The sequence below is a fragment of the Alternaria ethzedia genome (assembly GCF_023757985.1).
Source record: "Alternaria ethzedia strain BMP 0044 chromosome Unknown scaffold_10, whole genome shotgun sequence".
Taxonomy (NCBI): Eukaryota; Fungi; Ascomycota; class Dothideomycetes; order Pleosporales; family Pleosporaceae; genus Alternaria; species Alternaria ethzedia.
In genome coordinates, this window is record NW_026056203.1 from 335,198 (window position 1) to 358,622 (window position 23,425).

General features: G+C 53.7%; 9 protein-coding genes across 9 annotated transcripts; 5 read left to right on the forward strand and 4 right to left on the reverse strand.

Moving 5' to 3' along the window:
* Nucleotides 1-167: 167 nt before the first annotated feature.
* Nucleotides 168-999, reverse strand: J4E87_005022 (uncharacterized protein; the record flags this gene model as incomplete). Its single annotated transcript, XM_049376639.1, has 2 exons — nucleotides 168-878; nucleotides 937-999. 2 exons carry the CDS (start codon nucleotides 997-999, stop codon nucleotides 168-170), a joined length of 774 nt encoding a protein of 257 aa, XP_049233495.1.
* A 2,273-nt stretch (nucleotides 1,000-3,272) lies between these two features.
* On the reverse strand, nucleotides 3,273-6,096 carry J4E87_005023 (uncharacterized protein; the record flags this gene model as incomplete). The annotated part of the gene is made up of 6 exons (XM_049376640.1): nucleotides 3,273-3,323; nucleotides 3,372-3,695; nucleotides 3,746-4,466; nucleotides 4,757-5,455; nucleotides 5,508-5,805; nucleotides 5,853-6,096. 6 exons carry the CDS (start codon nucleotides 6,094-6,096, stop codon nucleotides 3,273-3,275), a joined length of 2,337 nt encoding a protein of 778 aa, XP_049233496.1.
* Nucleotides 6,097-6,737: 641 nt separating this feature from the next.
* On the forward strand, nucleotides 6,738-9,807 carry J4E87_005024 (uncharacterized protein; the record flags this gene model as incomplete). Its single annotated transcript, XM_049376641.1, has 3 exons — nucleotides 6,738-7,343; nucleotides 7,401-8,627; nucleotides 8,680-9,807. The coding sequence occupies 3 exons, from the start codon at nucleotides 6,738-6,740 to the stop codon at nucleotides 9,805-9,807; spliced, it is 2,961 nt and encodes a 986-aa protein (XP_049233497.1).
* A 2,218-nt stretch (nucleotides 9,808-12,025) lies between these two features.
* J4E87_005025 (uncharacterized protein) lies at nucleotides 12,026-13,634 on the forward strand (the record flags this gene model as incomplete). The annotated part of the gene is made up of 3 exons (XM_049376642.1): nucleotides 12,026-12,399; nucleotides 12,450-12,562; nucleotides 12,616-13,634. 3 exons carry the CDS (start codon nucleotides 12,026-12,028, stop codon nucleotides 13,632-13,634), a joined length of 1,506 nt encoding a protein of 501 aa, XP_049233498.1.
* A 482-nt stretch (nucleotides 13,635-14,116) lies between these two features.
* CHOL2 (Phosphatidyl-N-methylethanolamine N-methyltransferase) lies at nucleotides 14,117-15,005 on the forward strand (the record flags this gene model as incomplete). The annotated part of the gene is made up of 5 exons (XM_049376643.1): nucleotides 14,117-14,156; nucleotides 14,214-14,253; nucleotides 14,302-14,318; nucleotides 14,423-14,528; nucleotides 14,606-15,005. The coding sequence occupies 5 exons, from the start codon at nucleotides 14,117-14,119 to the stop codon at nucleotides 15,003-15,005; spliced, it is 603 nt and encodes a 200-aa protein (XP_049233499.1).
* A 677-nt stretch (nucleotides 15,006-15,682) lies between these two features.
* J4E87_005027 (uncharacterized protein) lies at nucleotides 15,683-17,006 on the reverse strand (the record flags this gene model as incomplete). The annotated part of the gene is made up of 2 exons (XM_049376644.1): nucleotides 15,683-16,359; nucleotides 16,412-17,006. The coding sequence occupies 2 exons, from the start codon at nucleotides 17,004-17,006 to the stop codon at nucleotides 15,683-15,685; spliced, it is 1,272 nt and encodes a 423-aa protein (XP_049233500.1).
* Nucleotides 17,007-17,791: 785 nt separating this feature from the next.
* Nucleotides 17,792-18,457, forward strand: J4E87_005028 (uncharacterized protein; the record flags this gene model as incomplete). Its single annotated transcript, XM_049376645.1, has 1 exon — nucleotides 17,792-18,457. One exon carries the CDS (start codon nucleotides 17,792-17,794, stop codon nucleotides 18,455-18,457), a length of 666 nt encoding a protein of 221 aa, XP_049233501.1.
* Nucleotides 18,458-20,746: 2,289 nt separating this feature from the next.
* J4E87_005029 (uncharacterized protein) lies at nucleotides 20,747-21,607 on the reverse strand (the record flags this gene model as incomplete). Its single annotated transcript, XM_049376646.1, has 1 exon — nucleotides 20,747-21,607. The coding sequence occupies one exon, from the start codon at nucleotides 21,605-21,607 to the stop codon at nucleotides 20,747-20,749; it is 861 nt and encodes a 286-aa protein (XP_049233502.1).
* Nucleotides 21,608-22,445: 838 nt separating this feature from the next.
* J4E87_005030 (uncharacterized protein) lies at nucleotides 22,446-23,336 on the forward strand (the record flags this gene model as incomplete). Its single annotated transcript, XM_049376647.1, has 1 exon — nucleotides 22,446-23,336. One exon carries the CDS (start codon nucleotides 22,446-22,448, stop codon nucleotides 23,334-23,336), a length of 891 nt encoding a protein of 296 aa, XP_049233503.1.
* Between the last annotated feature and the right edge of the window lie 89 nt (nucleotides 23,337-23,425).

Sequence of the window (23,425 nt, forward strand, 5' to 3'; positions counted from 1 at the left end):
CGAGCGTTGTAATTCGATTCGTACTTTGAGCGACCTGGCTGTGATCAGACATGTTGCGAAAGTGACTAGACAGACATGGCAGGCGCCTCAGCTTCTTGTTAGCGAAAAGATGCTATAATCAGATATTGTCCACTAAACAGTGTATCGTGTGTACTAATTACGTCCTACTAATCTCCTTCGCCATGTTCTCTCAGGTGTTCTAGATAACCTACGAGCCTCTTCTTGATAATCACACCCACCAGTTGTCCTGTGCCCTCCTTTGTCACCATGAGATACCTCAGACCCAACTTGGAGAACATCTCGACAGCATATTCCAGAGGTGCTTTCGCACAGATGCTCAACGGCGTCCGATCCACAAAAGGCGTCAAATCCATCTCCAAGCTCATGGGACTCGTCGGCTCATCAATATCCTGGCCTAGCAACCTAACCTGGACATCCTCTTCCTGCGCCGATACAAGCACACCAGGAACGAGTTTCGTCAATCCAAATTCAAGCTCCGACTGCGAAATGTACCCTTGTAATACTTCAATGCCGCCATCATTCTTCTGTACTAGAACCAGACCCGCGTCCATGAGACCTCTTTCTCTCAAGGAATCGAGCTTCTCTTTCAACAGAGTCAAAGCTACTTTATTGCTTGTAGGCACGTGAACGGTAATGTCATCCATGGTGCGCTGAGGGGGAATGAGGACCTCGACGCAGGCTTTGTGGCGGCGGACGATGGAGAGAGCGGTATCTGGGTCGAGGAAAGGGTGGGAGAGTAGGGATTGAGCGAGGTCGTAGACGCCTTCTGAAGAGATTGCGTCGGCGACCCATTTTGCGGTTAGGATGGCGAGCATAGACGGGACGGTGTAAGAGAGTTGGCCTGTGAGTTCGAACATCTATATGGATGTTAGTCGACGATGACCACTGAAAGAAAGTGGAGATGGAGGGACTTACGATGACAGCAAGGGATATAGTCATCCGAGACACACCCGCCAGAAACGCAGCAGCACCCACCATGGCGAAGATACCCGGACTGATTGAACCGATAGCCTGACCCACCAGCCTCCCAAAGAAAGCACCCGCATCCAGTGCGGGAATGATAACCCCAGACGGAACCTTGATCCCAAACGTAATAGTCGTAAGAACAAGTTTAGCCAACGTCCCATACGTCAACCAACCCACATACTCCCAATTCGTCGCCCCCCTTTCCCTAGCAACCCTCTCATTCCGACAAACCCAAGACGCGCTCGACTTATCCTCCCCACAATCCACCAACAAATTCTTAATAATAACATCCCCCGGCTCCCTTGTCAACGGATCAGGATACTGAATCAACGCCGTCGCAAGCACCACCAACGCAACCTCCAACACAGGATACCTCTTAATAACGCCAAAAGCCCTAAACCACTTCGACCACAGGAAATTGAACTTGCAAAACAGGCCCCCGAAGATACCTCCCGCTACACCCAAGAGGACGAAAACGAAGTAGTGAACAGCGCTGTACTCATCCCCAAACCGCGATTCAAAAAGCACCAATTTACCCGTACCGGTTGGATTGAGTTCCTTGAGCACCATCGCCGCAGTAAGACTACACAGAAAAGCCCTCCACAGCACTTTTCTTGGAAAATACGTACTAATCTCCTCGTAGCTGAACAGCACGCCTCCGATCGGCGCGCCGAACGCTACTGACAGTCCCGCTGAGCATGCCGCGCTGAGCAGCTCCCGCATCTTGCGGCCATTGGACGCGTATTTTGGTATCAAGCGCCCGGTTAGGTGGCCGATGCAGGTGGAGATGTGGACAAAGGGGCCTTCTTTTCCTAGACAGAGGGAGGAGGATACGGCGAAGATTGCGCCGAGGGATTTTACGAGGAGCACGGGGAGGGAGAGGAAGGAGGGGATGGAGAAGCCGGAGAGGATGGTTTTTATTTCGGGGATGCCGGAGCCGGAGGCTAGGTACATTGTTTTGCCTTGTACGGTTGGTGTGGTGGGTGGGTTGGAGGAGGGAGAGGTGGAAGACGTAGGATGGCCGTTGCTTCCGTTCTTCGTTGGCTGAGAGGATGAGGTAGATGGGAGGGTAGACCGAGTTAACATGGTTAAACTCGAACTTATGATGCCGAATGCCATCGCCATGGCCACGTAGATTGCAAAACTGCTCTTGTAATCTTCACTCCATACTTTCCAATCTGCACATTCTTCCCCTTTCTCTTTCATCAAAAACGGCGACGGGCTCTTCTCAGCAGCAACACAGCAACTTTCTCTGTTCCGCAAGAAATGGCCAGAGCAATACCCGGTTTTCCAGTCCGAAACTGTTACAACGGCGATGTCGACGAGGAAAGCGATACATGCTGTCAATGCACCGATTACGACGACAGCAAGCCAACCCGACGAAGCATCGAGGAGGGTGAGCAGTTTATAGCGCAGACCAGGGTGGGAGTGGAGGGCGCGGTAGCGGTAGGAGTCTTTGACCTGGGTGCGTGTTAGCACACTCACAGAGAGTAGTTGAAATTGACGAGGGATGTTAGTACCAAATCGTGTAGCCAGTCGATGGTGGTGTAGTCATTATACGGTAATCGTTCTCCGACTGTACTTTCTGCTAACTGCTGTTCTTCTTTGGTTACCGTGGACGCGATGATTGAGGAAGCTTCTTCGTCTTGCTCGTGTTGAAGATGGGATAGTCGGGCTTGGTGGAGGAGAGGAGTACATTCGTGTCCGTTTTCTTCGTCAGAAGCCATGGCTGTAGATTTGAGCGAGGTATTAAGGAGAGTAAACAGAGGACAGCATGATGCGGATAACTGAGATACATATCGAAGCTCCAAGGTGGCTTGCCCAATGACGCAGGCAGGCACATCCCGTACGCACGCTTATCTGCCGCGGAAATAGATCTACTCGCAAAGCCTGGGGTAAATGTTGTGGGATGGGATGATTGCTGGGCTTGGCCGGGGGTGGTAGAGATAAGGAAAGCACGCTAGATGATTGGTGTGCAAAGTCACTTCCTGTGCAACTACGCCAACTCTTAATACTTGCGATTGCATTAGAATAAACCACAATCGCAGGAGAAGCATTGCAGTACTCTGAGAAACTACATGGACATGTCTCTGTTACAGGAATCTTACCATTTCCAACCTTGAACCCACCGCCTTGAACCAGAACACCAGGTGAGGTCCAATATCCAGACTGAACATACACGGTATCATGGAGGCCCAAATCATGACTGACAAAGGAAATCGATGCGGCTCTGAGTAGAGAGGTGATAGAGAAGCAGGCGCTACAAGCGATTGCCGCTAGACGTATTATGCGGATGCCGCAGCGTTCTTCTGAGCAGCGTAGGCGTCTGTGTATTTCTATGGATATGTTAGAGCCTGTATCAACGTCGCATTTGTTATGCATACCTTCTTCTCAGCAGCGCCCAAAGACTTCCACTCCTGGGAGATGAGTTTCATAGCCTCGAGAGGGGAAATGTTCTTGAAGTCTCCGGAGGCAAACCTTTCTTTGACAAAGGCGGCATAGGCGGGTATCACTTTGTTCACATGACGCTCATCGACAAGCTTGGCAGTGTGAGCAGGAGCCTTCTTCTTTTCACTCGTATAGATCCTCCGTAACTGGGCACGTGCGTTGTTCGCAATGCGGATCTGGTCGGGAGTGTAGGCCTTGAGCCATGCGTCGTACTCGGCTCTTCTAGCGACAGTCCTCTCGCTTGCGAGGTGGTTGTAGTGCTTCAGACAGTTAGTATAGTGTGATGCACTGTGAGGCGGACAGGGCTTACCTCAAGCTCAGCGGGGGTCAACTTCTGGAACTCGGCCGTAGCAGCCGGAAGTTGCCCAGTCTTTTGGCCCGGAACACCAGCCAGCTTTTCAGCTAAGAATACATGGAGAGCAGACAATGACCTGCGGCTCACGGGTTCCTTGAGTGCCTTGGCGCGTAGCTCTCGGAGCTTGACCTTTTGTTGTTCTTCGGGCGTCAAGACCTTCTTGACGCGCTTCTTGGGCGCGGGCTTCTTCGCGGTAGGCTTCTTTGCCTTCTTCTTGGGCGCCGCCTTCTTTGCTGCGGGCTTCTTCTTGGGAGCCGCCTTCTTTGCTGTTGTGGCCGTCTTCTTGGGCGCAGGCTTCTTAGCGGCGGCTGTCTTGACCGCCTTCTTCACCGTCGCCGTGGGCTTGGTGGCGCGCGTAGTTGTAGCATACGACCGACGGTTCTGGAGGGCAGAGGCAAAGGCGCGTGAGAGGGCGCGCGCATGCGGGTGCTGGGCGGCATTGCGGGCGAGGAGGGCGCGGCCGAGGGTGCGGGCGAGCTGCGGCATGTCGTGTGGGGAGGCCCTGGGAGCGTCGGCTGCCAAGCGGCAGAGTGCGCCGGCCAGCATCGTGAGAATTCGGGGGCGTGTCGTCGGGGCGCGTGGTGGAGGGATTGACGAGCGGCGGCGCAGCTCTGGGCGGGCAATTGACGGGGTGTTTAGGCGTTGGAGCGTCGGCGGTGTAACGAGAGGTTGGGAGCTAGAGAGACTAGCAGGAACGTCATCTAAGGAGGGCGTAGTCAGGCACGCTCTGCGTCTGCATCCTCTACCCCACCATCGCGAAGTCACTGTGCCATCACCGTTGCCAATGTCAATGCGCCAGGGGCCACATATCTTTTTTCAAGCTACGACCGGGTCTCATGTATATACAGTCTATTGCGCAAACATGCACGCTCACCACATCGCATTTATATCAACTACTTGCTTATATCACCTTGTAACTGTTGTCATGTTAGCGAATCATCTGCATGGTGACGGGGAAGCTCATACCTCCACGGGTGGTCCTCGTCGCCGTACTGAATGGCCTCCATCCAGTCCTTCATCTGCTGTGCAATTGGGCCGGCTTCGACGTGGTCTTCGAGCCCGCAGTCAACAAGCTGTCCCTTCCAGCTGATCTTGCGCACCGGAGCGACAATGGCAGCAGTGCCTGCACCGAAGATCTCCATCATGCGTCCCTCGTTGGCAGCGTCGGCCACCTCCTTCATGGTGAACTTGCGCTCCGATACGGTCCAGCCCTTGGGCACCAGACGTTCCCGCGCAAGCTCGAGGATTGAGTCTCGCGTTACTCCCTCAAGAATAGTTCCGTCGAGAGGCGCAGTGAGCAATTCTGGCTTTCCAGTCTCCTTGTTCTTGATAGCGGCAAACAGGTTCATGGTGCCGACCTCGGTGATGAACTCTTCTTCGCCAAACAGCCACAGGTTCTGGTGGAATCCGCGGCTTGCAGCCTGCATCTGCGGGACGATGCAAGGTGCGTAGTTGGCACCAAGCTTCTTGTCTCCAACACCTCCAGGCCACGCGCGCACAGCGTAGTCTGTAGCCTCGAGCGAGATAGCCTTGAATCCAGTTGGGTAGTATGGTCCGACGGGGGAAGCGATCACGTAGAGTAGTGCAGACGCGGGAGGGCCGACGCCGAGGGTGCGCTGAGTGCCGATCATCGTTGGGCGAAGGTAGAGAGAGTAGCCTCGCGCACTGGTGTGGTCAGAGTGTGTTGTAGCCAACAGAGGATTCAGACTGAACGTACTCGGGAACGAAACGCTCATCCTCCTTCACAAACTTGCCAATGAGCTCGATCAAAGCATCGGGGTCGAAAGTGGGCAACGCAATTCGCGCCGATGACTTGTTCAACCTGGCCATGTTCTTGTCCGGCCTGAACAGCCTGATGTTTCCGTTCTTGTCCTTGTAGGCCTTCATGCCCTCGAAGCACTCGAACGCATAGTGGAAGACGCACGTCGCGGGGTCGAGACTGAGGTTCTGGTAGGGGGTAATGCGTGCTGGCAGCCATCCTTCTGTTGCTGTCCATTCGAGCGACAGCATGTGATCTTGAGTACGTGTTAGATGTGAAGTTTGGTGCCATTGGAGCTGTTACCAGAGAAGTTGCGGCCAAAGACAAGTTCTTCATGCGGCAGCAGGTCTTTTGGCGTCGTCGTCTTGGTTATGGAGAGCTTGGTCGGGTCGATATCCTGTATCTTCTCGCCGACAGACTTGTCAGCGTGAATGCTGTACGGTCGCTGGGTCCGACATCGCAGCGACGCGCTGAGCGGTGCTACAGGCGAACGGAAGGCGCCACGGGACAGGCAAGAGAGCAATCGTGAAGACCGCTGCGGAAGCATTGTGAGGGATGCAGTGCAGGCGGAGAGGGTGGGGCGGCAGGAGAGTTGGTGCAGGTGGTGGATTCCAGAGTAATAATTATTTTGGGCGACAAGACCGAAGCTGACCGCAGCCTGGAGATATCGGACCTCGCGACACAGTCGCGACAGTCACCTCCGATCGCGCACTGCACCAGCCACTGAACAGGCAATCGTAGGGCGCGAACGACATCTGAATCATCGTCAGCGCGGATATCTGAGGTTATTCGCGTGCTTGGTATCTTGGCCGTTGCTGCATTCACACTGCCCATGTGTGCTGCGTGCGCTCACGTCATGCAAGGCGGGAGACTAGAGGCGGCCCTGGCATCCATGGATCCTTCTCCACAGCTCGCGTGGGGGAACTAACACTTGGCTTTGTCTATCAATTGACTTTTGGGTCTCCGGCATCGTACCGACGAGTCTAGACATTGCGCGACTCCCTGGTGAGTCTCCCAAGATATTTTGCGGAAAGAGCGTCCCGAATGTCTTGATCCTCTCGGCAGTTCCAGCTGTCTGTCTCAGATCTCACGCGCATACCAACACCGCCCACGCCAAACATCACAGTCCATGACGCCCTCGCTCGACTCCCACAGTATCGCCGCGCGCGCGAATAGACCACCCGCACCATGTTTTCCAACGCCCTGAAGTCCTTCACTTCCAACATCTCGAGCAACTACACCCTCAGCCCCCAGCCCACGTCGTATTCAGGGCCATGGAAGATCTACGACGCGAAGAAGAAGTCGACGGGGAAGGCGGCATCCGTCTTCGTGTTCGAGAAGAAGTCGTTGGAACCACCAGCTGGCGCAGGCTTCGGCGGGCGCTCAGCGGCTTCAGGACTCAAGCGGGCGCATGAGGAGGTCGTGGAGAGACTCAAGAAAGAGGCCAGTTCCTTAGCTCGGTTACGACACCCAAGCGTATTGGAGTTGGCTGAGCCAGTCGAGGAAACCCGTGGCGGCGGCCTCATGTTCGCGACAGAGCCCGTCACCGCATCGCTCGCTGGCCTGCTGCAAGAAAAAGACGAGCAGGAGAAGGCAGGCGGTGTTGGTGGGCGCCGCAGCCGATACGTTATCGAAGAAGCCGATGGCCAGAAGCGAAGACGCGAGCTCGAAATCGACGAGCTCGAGATACAGAAAGGGCTATTACAAATCGCAAAGGGCTTGGAGTTTCTGCACGAGAGCGCTGGACTGGTGCATGCGAATTTGACCCCAGACGCCATCTTCATCAACGCTAAAGTAGGTAGCCACAATGCTACTCAATCTTTACCAACACTTTGCTGATCACCGTGACAGTCTGATTGGAAAATCTCAGGTCTTGGTTTCTCAACACCTCCAGAGAACTCGACGAAGCCCACCTCCGTTACGCCCATCTCGCTCTCAGAAGTCCTCAACTACGACGCTCGCCTGCCGCGACACGTTCAGCTGAACATGGACTATTCTTCGCCCGACTTCGTCATGGACAACAACATAACTCCTGCGGCGGACATGTTCAGTCTGGGCATGCTCATCATTGCACTGTACAACTCGCCGCACAAGAGCCCGTTGGACTTCAATGGTAGTTCCTCCTCCTACAAGCGGGCGTTTTCTTCGTCTTCCTCGGTTCCAAGTAAGACGAACAACTTCATGTCTTCGCAACCGTTACCGCGAGATGTCGTCAACGGCGTTCTAGATCGCTTGATAACACGGCGGCCGGCGTCGCGCATGGATGCACGAGAGTTTCAACAAGCACAGTACTTCGACAACATCCTAGTATCCACAATACGCTTCCTTGACGGACTCCCTGGGAAGACACCCAATGAGAAGTCACAGTTCATGCGTGGTCTGCCGCGTATCTTGAATCAGTTTCCCAAGTCGGTACTTGACAAAAAGATATTGCCTGCTCTACTCGAAGAGATGAAGGATCGGGAGCTTCTCACTCTGATACTTCAAAACGTCTTCAAGATCATTACCATGCTTCCATCTGGCAAGCGAGCATTTACCGAAAAGGTGATACCCAAGCTGCGAGAGACATTCTTGAGTGCCCCGGCTGCGAACCCGAAAGCCCCAGCTCAGGAAAGGGACAGCCTGAAAGAAGCTGGCCTCATGGTGCTTCTTGAGAACATGCAGATCGCTGCTGATAATTCGAGCGGCAAAGAGTTTAAAGACGATATTCTTCCCATCATTAACCATGCGCTCGAATCGCCTACTCATTCGCTAGTCGATGCAGCTCTGCGCACGCTGCCTATTGTTTTGCCGATACTAGACTTTTCAACTGTCAAGAATGAGCTGTTCCCTGTGATTGCCAGCATCTTTGCAAAGACGAGTAGTATGGGTATCAAGATTCGCGGCCTAGAGGCTTTTAAGACACTTTGTGGTGGAGGAAACGATCAGCAGGACGACTTTCAAGGTGACGGCCTTACTGGAGTGGTAGCAGCACCCAAGGCGAAGAGCTCGAATGTCTCAATTCTCGACAAGTACACTATTCAAGAGAAGATTGTACCGCTACTGCGTGCCATCAAGACGAAGGAGCCTGCCGTTATGGTATGTCGTTACAAAGGAACAAGCCATAAACAACATGCTAACACATTAACAGATGGCAGCACTCGACGTCTTCAAGGCTATCAGCCACCAAGTTGACAGTGACTTCCTCGCTATGGATGTACTCCCCATCTTGTGGTCGTTCAGTTTAGGACCACTGCTCAATTTGCAGCAATTCCAAGCGTATATGAACCTCATCAAGACGACGTCCGCACGTGTCGAAAACGAACAGACGCGCAAGCTGCAAGAGCTCGGCGCAAACGGGTCCACAGCAACTACACGCAACGAGTTCATGTCCTTTGGCGGCCCATCGGCGACCAACGGCTTCGATACTAGCAACGGCAATGGAGACACAGATTTCGAAGCGCTTGTACGTGGAGGACAGCAAGGTTCATCGGGTGGTACAGACATGCTAGGTGGAGACCCATGGGCGAACGCCTCCGCATCAGCTGCATCCTCCACCATCCTCCCCTCGCGCCCATCCACCAACCGAACAAGATCCAACAACGCATCCCCCGCCCCGACCTTCTCGTGGTCCACACCTCCCGTGTCACCACCCCCAAACACCAATCTCGGCGCCCCGAAACCACAGGGCAGGGCCATCACTCCAGACAACACCCTAAACACGCTTAACTCCTCGTTCCCCGCCCTCAGCGCCGCGAACCCAGGCATCGGTAGCTCATCTTTCACACAACAACAGGCAATCCGACCGGCCATGAGCATGAACAACATGGTATCCCCCACAACTACAACACCCTCTTACACAAACCCCACACAGAGCGGAGGTATCGACTGGAGCAAAGCAAGCGGTAGCACCACAATGTCATCCGCAAATACCTGGGGCAACAACACAAACACAACGAATTCTCTATCGAGTTTCCCTTCTATAGCTCCACCGCCCTCACAGTCACGCACGCAATCTCCTTACTCGTCGTTTAGCATCGCGCCTCCGCCGGCTAAGCCAGCGGGTACGGGGTCTTTTGGTATTGCGCCGCCGCCTATGGGGAGTCGGACGGCAAGTAGTTCGGGGGGTGGGATTGGGATGGGGATGGGGATGAATAGTATGGCGAGCTTGAGGGCGCAGACGCAGAGTCAGCAACAGCAACAGCAGCAGCAGCAGCAGCAGCAGCAGCAGAATCAGCAACAGATGAACTGGGGTAGTGGAGGGGATAGTCTGATTTGAAAGAGTTGTAGATGTGCATGTGGATGCGGGAATGGAAAGAGTGGTCTTCTGTGGCGTATTAGCGGGCGTCTGGTTTTCTGGAGGCGTGGTAGATTATGCACGAGATGGTACAAGTGATACAAAGTATTCGCTAGCACCGTATTGGACAGACGGATATCAAGCCGCTGTACACCTCCAACTGCCGTGTACGGGAAGCACTCGGAAAAAACATGTTCATTCTTGCGTGACACCCTATTTCTTAGTCTGAAGACCGCGTGGTGGCTACTCATACTCTAGACACGACAGCCCTTTTCTCTACGTATCTAGCCCATGCCCTACCCACGACTATGCTCTCGACGGCTCCAACGACTATCTCAAGAACCACGTGCCAGTGGCGTTTCAACGGCGCCACGCGTCATCATCGCCTGGCTAATAGGGTACCACGGAATGAGCCGTCAACGGTTCTTTGATTTAAGCGCTTGGGTTACTTCGGGGCAGATGTTAGTTTTTGACGGGGCGATGCGATGCGGAGGAGTTGTGTTGCAAGAATCTGTGAGCTATCTTTTCGTTCATTGACGATAGGACGCAAGCGTTCTCGGGTTTGTCGTTGGGCCGTGTCCTGTCGTAGGAGCTTCCGAAAGAACGAGCGACTGCGGAGGGGACTGTGTTGTGAATAGACAGAATTGATTTCTCGCACTCCGTGGAGCAAGCATTGTTGGCTTGTCGATTGGGTAGTCGTTTGCTATGTGGACTCGAGCACCTCTTGAGGAAGTGATACACGGATCAAATTTCATAGCTTCACAGAATCTGGGGTCTCTATCACGTCGCTCCCTTATCTCACCCGAGCGCAGCCTTCCGGTCTACATCCGTAGTGTACGCGACTGTCCACGCGCACGAGGCAGGGCTCTCTCTACAACCGCCAAGTCGAGATCAGCAATGCGCATAAGCCATGCAGCGCCCGGGACAATAATGTAGACGATCACGCAATCTTGCGTGCGCTTTCGCTCTCGCTACGTTGTCGTAAGGCCAACCGTCTGGCATATCCTGCGTTAAGATGATTTTTTTTTACTACACGAATATATTCCAGCTTTTGAAGGCTTTCCTGCGTTAAGATGTACGATGCTGCAGGGCATTGTTTCGGAGTACGATTGTTGGGAGCGTCCACGGCTGTCTAGATAGCGGATCCGTTCCCTGCAGGTCAACTACCCCTACAACGTGGCCGACAATGTACTTCTTGCCATTTCCCTGGCGACATTGAGTCAAATCCGATTAGACGGGTAGAACTTCCGAAAGAGTCCCATATTTTGCATGCGACACGGCGTTTGTGTGGCCAGTCGAGATAAGCAAAGTCGGAAGGATCAGATGCTGGGTGCTGTGCATTGGCGAGGCTTGGAGGTGGTATTTCGCCCGCGTTATGGCGTAAGCTAAGCAAGCCAAGCCAGGCTTACCGGTGGTGGGATTGAGCTTAGCAATGGAGCTTAGCGGGCGCCACAGTGATGTCAAGCCTGGGAACCTGACTTTTAAGCCAGTACAACGGTGTGCCGATATGAAGAGGGTGTGACAGATACGCAGGAATGCGGCATCGCAACAGCGCCACCGGTCTGGCTATCTCGAGGGTTTGACGATTGACGTAATGAGTCTTCGACAAACGACCTGGTGCATGGCCAGACTCTCCACGTGCGCGACAGTGAAATGGCAGATCAGTGCCGTTGAAGCGGTAGCGATGCGTCGGACGTCACGCTCGCCCGGTACTAATCGACTAATGCGATTAAAGCACACGAAGCGGCACTCGCGGCGCCAGGGCAGAGGATTTCACTGAGATTTCATAGCGTGAGGGCGGGAAAAGACGACAGTGCAGCGGTCATAGCGCGGCGAACGGCTGGTGTTTGTGCGAGACTTCATAGGCGCGCTCAAACTCGGTAGGCGCCACCAGGCAAAAGCAGTCCCCACTCTTGCGCCTTCCCTGTTCGCCTTCACCGAACTCTCCTCTGCCCCCGCAAGTTTTGGACTAGCTATCCCAGCACCCTAGCTTACGCTCCTCCACTGCTCAACTCCCTGCACCCGCTATCACCTTGCCCCCGCGCATATTTAACGATCTTCTGCCGCCTCTCCATCGTTTACCCAACCCACTCCGACACTCCCCCGCCCGGATTTTGAACACGCAATTAATGCTCCAAGAAGCGGCTAACCGTCGTTCTTCCTACTACACTCCTTACAAGAGGTGTATCCGTTGCGTAAAATGGCGTTGAAGTCTCTCTTCGGCGGCAAGGCCTCGCCCGCCGACAACAACAGCCAAAGCAGTAATGAAAAGGTCGCCTTCGAGAAAGAGAAGGGTTACGACGCCGAAGCCCAAGGAGGAATTCTACCTACATCCACCGACGCCGACTCTGACGCTAGCATCACCATCGGCAGGCAGATCGAACTGGAAGCCAACAATGCCATCAAGTACCGTACTTGCAGCTGGCCAAAGACCGCGGCTCTGTTGTTCTCCGAGTACATTTGCCTGGCTATCATGTCTTTCCCCTGGTCCTACTCGATCCTCGGTCTCGTTCCTGGCCTGATCTTGACTTTCGTCATTGCCGGTCTCGTCCTGTACACGTCTCTGACCACCTGGTACGCGCACTCAACCTCCCATCCGCAAACGCCATACTTACACGATCTAGGGAATTCTGCATGCGCCATCCCCAGATTCGCGACGTCTGTGACATTGGTCAGATGCTCTTCTGGAACAAGAAATGGGCCTTTTACGCCACAGCAGTCATGTTTGTCCTGAACAGTAAGCGACCATCCCTGTCAACGTGCAGCAATCTAGTACTAACTCTTCCCCAGATGTTTTCATCATGGGTCTGCACTGCCTTGTCGGAGCCAAATGGTGGAACACTATCACTGGACACGGTACCTGCACTATCGCCTTCGCTGCGATCACTGCCATTATCTCGTTTGCGGCTTCGCTTCCACGAACTTTCAGCACCCTCGCTACGCTGGCGACTGCCTCCGCAGGATTCACTTTCATCTCCGTCATACTCGCGGCAGCATTCTCCGGTGTTGACGGAAAGCCCGCAGGCTACGACCCCGCTGATCCTCTCAAGGTCTACGCGATACCCCCATCTGGAACCACTTTCGTTATGGGCATGAGTGCTTTCATGAACATTAGCTATACCTTCATTGGCCAAATTACGCTCCCTAGTTTCATCGCCGAGATGAAGGAACCCAAGGATTTCCCCAAGGCGCTCTGGGCCGTCACCATCTGCGAGGTTCTCGTCTTCAGTCTCGTCGGAGGTGTTGTGTACGGTTACACCGGTACCAATTACATGACTTCCCCGGCGTTCGGTTCCATTTCCAACGAGGTCTACAAGAAGGTATCCTTCACCTTTATGGTACCCACAATCATCTTCCTCGGTGTCTTGTATGCTTCCGTAACAGCTCGCTTTGTCCTGTTCCGCATCTACGGTTCTCAGTCCCGACACAGGACTGGTCACACTATGGCTGGATGGCTTACATGGATCGCAATCCTCGCTGTGCTCTGGGTCTTCGCCTTCATCATCGCCGAGGTCATTCCGTTCTTCTCCGACCTGCTCTCTCTTATGAGCTCGCTGTTCGACTCGTTCTTCGGATTCATCTTCTGGGGCGTAGCGTACTTCCGTCTACGCAGAGAGGCGCATGGACCAAACTTCTGGAAGGTCCGCGGTTGGAAGGGATATGCCGGGTTCTTCTTCAATGTCGCACTTTGCCTCATCGGCCTGTTGTTCCTGACTGCGGGCACATACGCAACTGTCCAGTCTATTATTGACGGCTACAAGGCCGATGGTTTTGGTGGACCTTTCACGTGCGCCGACAACGGTTTGTAGATGTTGAGGCCATCGGAGGTTGTTGGTCACTACGCCACCGCGTAGGATTTAGAAGGATTGTAGCTGTGATGTATAACAGCGAGTTTGCTGGGCCTGTTGAACCTGGTTGGAAATACACGGTTAATTAGGGCGTTCTTTGAATTTCTCATCATTAAGAGACATGGTATACCCCGCAGTAAAGGCTGCATAAGCTGAACGCGTTGTGACAGAGGTCAAAACTGCGTAGTTTCAGCAATAAAACTAAAACAATACAATCGTACACGAACACATTGCCGTTAGCCGAGAATGCGTGAGGCGCTGTTTCCGCGATTGCTGAACATGCGGATTAGCGAGACGTCATAGCTCCACATGTTCATCTGCCGGGCAAGCTGTCAACACCTAGACATCCCCCACGGCTTTCGCATGTTGGTACTCACACTCTTCTTACTCTGACTGCTGTCGCAATTTGATGCTTTTCAGCTTACCGAAACTTTCTCACCACCATGACTTCGTACATTGACTTCAGCAAGCCCAGTTTGTGGGGTAAGTGCCAACATCCAGATCCCCGCAGCCGCGGATGCGACAGCTAACATGTGGCAGTGTCTGCCGCAAGCATCGTGTTCAACCCTACGTTCTGGAAGTAAGTGCAATCGAGCATCCTCCTTCACAGACACTAACAAAGTTTCAGCATCGCTGCGCAGCAAGGTACACAACCCCATCGTTGCTTTTTACGGCTATAGCCGAGCCTCGGGAGGCTGCTGGGTGTCGCAGAGCAGAAGACGGAAATAAAAAAAGCTAACACAGTTTAGAATATCACAACAAAGTCATCACGAAGCTTTTCGGTGGTAACCCTCGCCTTGGATGCTATGCGCTCGCCGTAACCATCTTCTCCCTGGGTATCTTCCGAGACTACCTGTACGTACAAGGCTACCACCGTCTCCAGACATGGACCTTTGCCTAAGCTGGTCGATATACTGACTGCTTGTTCACAGTTACAATGAGGCTCTCGCCGAGCAACCCACGCACCCAACCCTCCTAGCCCCCGCCATCAAGTACTCCGCGATCCCCCTCTTCGCCATGGGAAATACCCTCGTCCTGACCTCCATGTGGGCCCTCGGTGTCACCGGAACCTACCTCGGAGACTACTTTGGCATCCTCATGGACGAGCCCGTGACAACCTTCCCCTTCAACGTTTCCAGCTCGCCCATGTACCACGGCTCAGCCATGTCTTTCTTGGCCACGGCGATCTGGTACGGAAAGCCAGCCGGTATCTTCCTTACCGCAATCGTGCACACTGCATACTCGATCGCTTGCAGGTGGGAGGACCCTTTCACGGGCATGATCTACCAGAAGCGCGAGGAAGAGCGGGCGAAGGGAAAGAAGGGCTTGTAGATGATGAGGTTCTACAGTGGCCGACCCGATACAACAGGATGGTGTGCGACGAATGTGCTCTGCGCTTGGCTTCGCCGAAGCACATAAGAGCGCATTCTGTCTCCATCCGTACACGCGTGAACAGCAGAGGAGAAGAAGGTGAGACAGCTCGTCTTTTCAACAAGACAGTGGAGCAGAGGGTATTCAACTGCCAATGGGTGGAGAGGTATACGTAGCAGCATACAAAAGTACAGTTGATTTGACATGACATGATAGCCCAAAGCGACAACACCCCACGCGACCTTTACTTTCGTCTCCTACTGGTAGGTACAGTATCTCGTGCAATCAGCTCGCGTCTCGATTCTTATTTCCGGTTTGATTGGTTGTCTATTCATTCGATTCCATCTCATTTGCAATTCGATCCACACAGGCTGTCGCCTCAAGCACGTGGCGGCACGGCTCTCCCTTGCAGTTCGGGTAATACAACACATAGTGAACAGCGAGTTCATGACCATAACAATCTCTAGAGCAATGAATTAAACTTCTCAATTCTTCGAATGTGCACTCTAATATGTGCAAAGTAGCCAACCTGGTATACAACACCTCTGATAACCACCTCTTTCCTTATCTGTCCAAGAAACGCAATCCACCAAACGCCATGCTTCCCAATCCATTACGTGGTATTAAAAAAAGAAAGATCAAACCTCCTGCGCAGTACCAACTCTCGAGTGCATAGAACTCGGTGGATTCCCCGCATGCGGCGCGCCATTACGATTCAGCACACCCAACTCACTTTCATCCACATTATGCCCGTTCGCAGTACCCTGTGCATCTGCGCGCCTCCTGAGCGCAGTCTCACTGCCTCCATTCCTACTCCAGCCCTCTGTACCGACGTAGCTGCCCCTACCGACACCGATGCCCCACGCGCGATCGTAGCTCCTAGGTCCCCAAGCCCATCCCGCACCCCGTGTAATAGGGAGATGATACCATCGGAACGAAAACCAAGCACACGTCACACCAATCAGCGTACCAAACAACATATCGAACCCGAAATGGCGGAAATCGGTAAAGCGGGTGCTTGTTATGTAGATGGCGGCGCAGATGGGGACCAAGATGAGGACTAAGGTGTAAACGGGTGGAGCGGCGTTTTGGTAGCGGATGGGTACTACGGCGTCGTCGTTGTAAGAGATTGGGGACGACAGAGACGAGTCTTGTTTGTGGATGGGGAGGGTGGCTTGTTTCTTGAGGTTGGAGGGGGAGATGGCGGAGGTGTGGGCGGGGTTTGTGGAGAAGGGGCGGTGGGGGAGGAAGGGGATTGCGACGGAGAATTTGGAGGCGAGGAAGAGGGTTAGGTAGAGGAGGCCGGCCCAGGAGACTGGTGGTGGGTTAGTGGGTTGTTTGAAGAGGATGGGGGAGAGAGGGCTTACAGCTGGAATGGCCGCTGGGGAAGGACTTGAAGCCGTCTTTGAGAATGTCGTTGTCGGTGTTCCGGCAGATTCCTGAGGTGACGAGTACCCAAGCTGGATTGAATTCCTCATCAACAACAGGGTTGACAGCGAAGTCCCGGATGCGTCTCAGGTCTGGGTCACATCTTGACAGAAGATCAGGTCGCGGCTTTCCGAAGAGGTTCTTCATGCCCTGTGTGATGAGGAATGCCGTCGCGAGCGAGAGCGCAAGACCCATCCAACCGGTATTCCACTCCCAAAGCTTCCTCCTCCAAATGAGCGACTTGGGCGTGCCGCGTTCAGCGGTTGGTCCAGGGACCCAGACAAGACACACAATCATGACGATGGCGGCGGGCGCAATGAGTGAGACTACGACGAGGAGCCATGTCGGTATCATTTCGCTGGTCTGGTACGGGTACGATATCGAGAGGTCGACTGGCGAGAAGGGTCGTCGGAAGGGCTCGACATATTCCCAGCCGCCGGCGATGGCTGCAATGGCGATGATGACGATCCAGTCGAAGACGTAGGAGAGGACGAGGCGAACCGACGGCACGCCGACGCCCTTGATGGTCCTCATGTTTGCGAGAGTGGGTGTCTAATGACGACAGACAGAGAAGAGAAGAATGCAAGTCAAGTCCAGACAATAGATCAAAGGGACAAGCGCATTAAGGCGGCTAGAGAAGGCCAAGACAAAGGCGAGAGTCTAGCGCTGGGTGACGCTGTGCGACAGTATTACAAAGATACGATATACGGTATGCTGCGGTCGGTGTTGACGTGTATGGCGCCTACCAAATAGAAGAAGAAAGAACAGCTAGGACGTGTAAAGATTACGAGGCAGGCACGGCAGCGGAGGGCAAAAGGGTGAAGGGGCACGCGAGCATGGCCAAGGCCCAGGCTGACGGTTTGAGGCTGTGTGTGATGGGCGCTGGGCGTTGGTCTTGATCGTCCGGATGTCTCAGCTGGCGCCCAGAGCGCCCCATACAGTGACATTTCCTTATTGCGCCGGCCTGACTTCGGTGTCCGAGGCTTGCACCAGCTGTTCATCCGCGCGGCCGCAGACATGATCACATAAACATTGAAGATGATAATAAGATAGAGTTTGGCATGTATTACGCAGATGCACGATGATGAAAGTCAAGATGTTAATCGATCTGGGGCCGGGATGGCAGCTAGGCGCGCGATGGGGAGCGCCACAGGGAAGTCTCCGCATCTCCGCCCACCACGTCATTTTTAGATTTGCAGCCAGAATTGCGCGTACTCGAATGCGCAGCCCTCGCGATCGCCCAACACGCCCAGAATACCGAGGATACCGTACCGATACAGACGCCCGGCACTTCCGACCAGCCTCACGCGCAGTCCACCATGGCGCTTCCAGCACCAACCATCGATCTCCTCCTCAACCTCATCGACACGCGCCCGCAGTCCATCCTCTCCTCGCTCGAGCAGCACCCACACCTGGCCTCTGCCCGCGATGCACACGGCTACTCGCTAGTCCACGCCGCAGCCTCGTACAACCAACTCGCCGTGCTGCGCGACCTGGTCCAAAAATACAATGCCGACGTCAACATCACCGACGAAGACGGCGAGACACCCCTCTTCGCGACCGAAAAGACCGAAGTAGCGAAGTGCCTTGTTGAGGAACTAGGCGCAGACACAAAGATACAAAACCAAGATGGCCAGACAGCAGAGGACAAGATTGGCGAAGAGGAGGGCGAGACACACGAAGTGTACCAGTACCTCAGGAGTCTACGCACCGGCGACGAGCCAGCTGCACCGGGTGTCATTGAAACTGAAGGCGTTCACCCGCCGCCCCCACTACCCGATGGTGTCAAGGTCAATGTAGGCACCATGGAAGAAGATGCTGTCGATGCGCCGGATCCTGAGATACGGAGGCGCATTGAAGAGCTTGCGGCAAGGGAAGACTACGATTCCGAGGAGGTGCAGGCGCAGTTGAGGGAGCTGGTCCAGGATGTTGTTGGCGGCATGGGTGCTGATGGTGACAGGAGTGTTAGGCGGAGGGTGGATTGAAGAGACATGAGATAACGTGCAGTGGATGCACATGTGGTTGACTCGTCACCCGCGCAACACCACACAAAACATCGTCGAACACGAGAATAGGACACCCCGCGCCGGTTCTCGCCAGACTTGCCCTGGAAACAATTCAGCACCCACGTTGTGTGTACGTGCTCGCAGAACGGTATGCTTGAAGTTGCCTTGCTTTTTCAGGGCCTGGCATACCCCAACGGTGGTATACTTTCAGCATATGCAGAGGGCAATTGAATACCCAGACTGCCTCCCATAGATGATCTACGAATGTACATCTCATGGTCCCCACAATACCAGCGTCCCAATCTGCATCTTCTCTTCTTTCCCTCCGTCACTTGATCACTATTCAAAATCTCGATCCCCAAATCTCGATTGCAAGAATATCCACTTACCCAATGCAGCAACTTCCATTCCACCGTTGATTGCGGCAGAATCAGGATTTTGTAAGCCTACTCGGAGTATGTCTCTTTTCATACAGCGGTTCGGTCAAATGCACCGACCTTGGTACACCCATCCGGTCCGTCTGCGTTAGGCAACCTCGCTCTTATGCGTGGATTCCAGCCGGCGACATCGGCGATCTCTGGATTATGGACAATGGGTGCGATCTGAAGCATCTGTGAGAGATCGGAGGAAGGCACTGCTTACACATACTCGCGTAATCCGACGTGCGAGCGTGAAAGGGCCGTTCACGACGGTAATAGTCTTATCCACACGCAAAACCACACCATCGGGTACAAGCATAACCCATCCGCAACACCAAGCGCACCGAGCACAACGTCATAACGGCCCCATCTGTTACTCCAAGAGGCAACAAAACGCAAAAACCATGGATTCCAGTCGCTCTTCTTCGGACTTATTATTCTCACCAAGACGCACTGATGCCCCTTGACCATTTGCCATTTCCGCTTTATTCCCACAAAAACCCGCGTCTGTGCCGCCTTTTGTTTGGACCGGGGAATACGGCCATGCTCGGCAAGGCATCGGCATTCCCATAATTTTTTGCGCAAAGTGGGGCGTCTACTCTTACCCGAACACCCTACCCTATCCTCCTCTCGGATCGCTCCCTTGGTTTCAACGTTGGCTTGGCGTCTTCGCCACAATCGTTCCCTTTGTTGCCACTTCACCTCCACGGTCTCCACCTGCCACCCTTTTCGGTCAAATCTGCTATAAGGCTGCCTGCATGGGGAAGGAAAGGCCAAAAAGTGTTGATTCTAGTCGGTCAATTGCGGTGCTTCTCGGGGGCATTAAGTGAATCCTTCGGTGAGTTAAGGTGATGGGTGGATGGAGAGAGGGGTTTGGGGGGCGAATGGGCGTGAGACGTGTGGGTTTGTGTGAAGAGATTTGTCGAGGATGGGAGAGGGAACGGTAAAGTATCTGCTTTATTTTCTTCTTTCTTTGGGTGGGATTGGGATGTTGGTTCATCGGTAATGTCTGCATATGCGTATGCGGCTTGACCCTTCTCTTCCCGTCCAGAACTGCCTTCCTGTACCGTGTCTCTGCACCTACGACCTGCGACTCCCGGTTCAAACGGCTCTCATAGCGGGCCCTCTCCGATTTGCACTATGCATTACCCTGTTCGGCGTGTCTCGCGTACATCTCCGTGTCAGAGCCCCGTTTCCTCCATGCCAAACTCGGTTCGCCATATCATCCATCATCATCAGTACCGGATTCTCAGATTCCCATTCCGAGTGCCCCCAAAGAGGTAACTTCTGATTACCCCACCGTAGAACACAGTCGCACTTCTTCGCACTTTTTGCCGCACTCCTTCGCACTCCTTCGTACTTCTTCCGAGTTTCGCACTTTCTCCCTAATCTAGCACTACCCCTGCCTCCGCGGAAGCAAGCCTCATACGATATTTGGTCGTTGTATTGGAACATTCCGCTCCTCCTATGTTCTAGATCTTTTTTTGCTACCGGGTTGGGAAAGAGAAGAAGAGTGTTGATTGTAGCCAAGACTGCGGGCCGTGACGGGTATGCAAGGGGATGGTTCTGCATTAGGGGGTCGTTGGTACAAAAACTTAGTGTGCTAAAGCACGAGAAGAAGGTTTGTGTTATCTCAGCAAGAGGGCACCCTATTCGGGGGAGAAGCAAACATTTATCTTCTAACCTAGACGTCTATGTCACCTCCGTATTTGACAAACTCAGGTTCTCAGGGCAATGTAGACTTCAGAGCACCTGTTCGTTCTGTTGCTCAGTATAAACTGCGCTTTTCTCCTGGTCGAGTAACCCCTCACCTCCACGGAAGCAATACCTCGCCCAATATGGAATCATCTTATCGGAACACTCTGTCATCATCGCTGGATTTCTCCTCCGGAACCTCGATATCCTCAGTCTCCAACGTGAAGGCTACCACCTCATACTTTGCCGGGCATGCCTGGTCGTCCTCAGCTACCAGCGCCTTACAACGCTGTTTGCGGTGACTGAGCCCAAAACGCTGGTTGATCTCTTCCAGGAAGCCCTCCAAGCTATAGCTACGAAACGATTCGATCTCAATCGCTGTAAGCGCGCCCAAAGGTCGACCTTCAGTCCACCGCACGTACGCAAGCCCTAGTGTTGGTTCGCGCTCTTCAGCATCCGAGTCGTCTGATGAAGGCGCCGGGTTACGTGCAGTAGTCGCCTTTGGCTTCGTCTTTGGTGATCTCGTGGATTTCGATCTCGTGAGTGCTGTTGCGCGCTCCCATTTCGCAAACAGGATGTAGTGGTAAGCTGTCCGGAATACGGTTTCCACGTCTTCTCTTCCCCAATAGTAGAAACACCCCTCGCGGTCTCCAGTGTTCTCCACGACAATTCTGTGTAACAACCACGAATACCAGTCCGTCTCGTTGTGGTACCTCGGAAAATGCGTCTGCCCAAAGGATCCTATGCGGCCGCGCCACTCATCGTCCCGGATGCGTGCATAGAGATCGTCAAAGGTGGGAACGCTATTACCAGGCTTGTAGAGATCGGTCTTCAGAAACTTGCTGACGAAGACCTCCCACCACGGTTTGACGAGCGATGAGTCTCGCCACTTGTCAAAAGCGGCGTCAGTGTAGGAGTAACCGAGAGAGGCGACGATCTTGCCTCTGTCTTCATACGGCTTGGGCGCGGAGCGCTTTCGCTGTTTCAAGGCACGGGTGGAGGGGCCTCGCGCCATTGTAGCTAGTCGTAGCTACGAGTATATCGGGAGGAAAGAGTCTGGCCACTGTCTGAGTTGGGCCCGGCGTGTTGTAACGTGTGAGTATGAAACAACCTGGATCTCTACCGAAGTGAAGAAATACCCGCGCACTCACCTTCATCCATCCACGTCAACCTAGGAAAACACTAGACACTCTAGAGGCTACATTGACGTTAGGTTACTTACTTTGCACGTTTTCACATCAATGTAGTCTGCAAACCTGTTTAGTTCTGTTCTTGTATAAGGTGCATTGAAGGGCTAGAAAAGTGTGAAGTGAACATTCTACAATAGGTGATCCGTTCAGCATACTACCTAGGTAATAGACTTCCCAAGGGGTTCTACATTGTACGTTCAGATGGTGCTCGTGGTGATATTAGATAGACCCCCGATATTGGTAACTTCAACGGTACTCTACCATTCCAACCTTTAGAGACGTTGTGTTTCAAACAGCCTACCATCAAGTTGTCAAATGCGAAGTATCGTGTGCGTACATGCGACGCAGTTACCTACGTGCGCAGTGGACCCAGTTCAGCCTAGCGCTAGCGCAGCCGCGGGTGGCGATCTCTTTAGTCAGCCACCTGAGCAGCCCTACGAGTTTCGTGAATCCGCGCCAATCTTCAATCACCTTACGATCCCCCCGTGCCCCACGCATCGCGGTTATACGAAACCCACACGACCATACGGGACTATCTTCGGCATCCGCTGTATTTTCACACCGTAAACGCGACGACCGTCCTCGTAACCGCATTACCCTCTACGCCAAATCACCGTTGACACCGCCACACCCACACCCACAACCACAACCACAACCACAACCATGGGCAAGGCTGAAGCGGGCAGTACAAAATGGGTGGCCAACAAGATGAAGTCAAAGGGCTTGCAGCGCTTGCGCTGGTGGTGTGAGCCGTGCCAGAAGCAATGTCGCGACGCCAACGGCTTCAAATGCCACGTCCAGAGCGAGGGCCACGTCCGAAACTTGCAAGTTGTCGGCGAAGATCCCAAGAAGTACATTCAAGGCTTCAGCAACGAATTCCAAAGGGATTTCGTCAATCTTCTGCGGACAGCACACAACGAGAAGTGGATCGGCGTCAACAAGTTCTACAACGAGTACATTCGAGACAAGGAACATGTCCACATGAACGCTACTAAGTGGAGTTCGCTCACCGAGTTCGCCAAACACCTAGGACGCGAGGGTATCTGTCATGTCAAGGAAGACGAAAAGGACGGCTTGATGATCGCTTGGAGAGATACTTCCGTTGCAGCCTTAAACAGGCGCAACGAGATCGCGGAGATGGAGGCTGCTGAGGCACGGAGCGGTGCGGGCGAAGACAAGATGTTGAAAAAGATGGCGAAGCGTGCACAAGAAGAAGCCGAGGCCAAGAAGGCTATCGAGGCGAAACGAGCTGCGGCACAAGCAGCAGTGCAACAACAGGTCACACCGCCGGCAGAAGGATCGTCTCCAACGGAGGAGAAGAAGGTCGAAACACCGGTCAACGAACAAACACAAGGAGAACAAGGAGAGGAGAAGAAAGATGCCACGGAGGTGAAGGCGGAAGCAGCGCCTGTCAAGCTCAGTTTCGGGTTGAAAGCAAAGGCTGCACCAGCGAACAAGGCCGGACTTGGTCAGATGAAGAGCCAGAGCATCTTCAAGCGGAAGAAGGACGACGCGACAGCGGAACAAAAGCCCGTGAAGAAAGTCAAGTTATGAGCGAGGGTAGGACGTGATTGATTTTTGACATGCATAGCGCGGCGTTTGGGTCAACATATCATGGCAATGCAATAGGATTCCATGTGCCG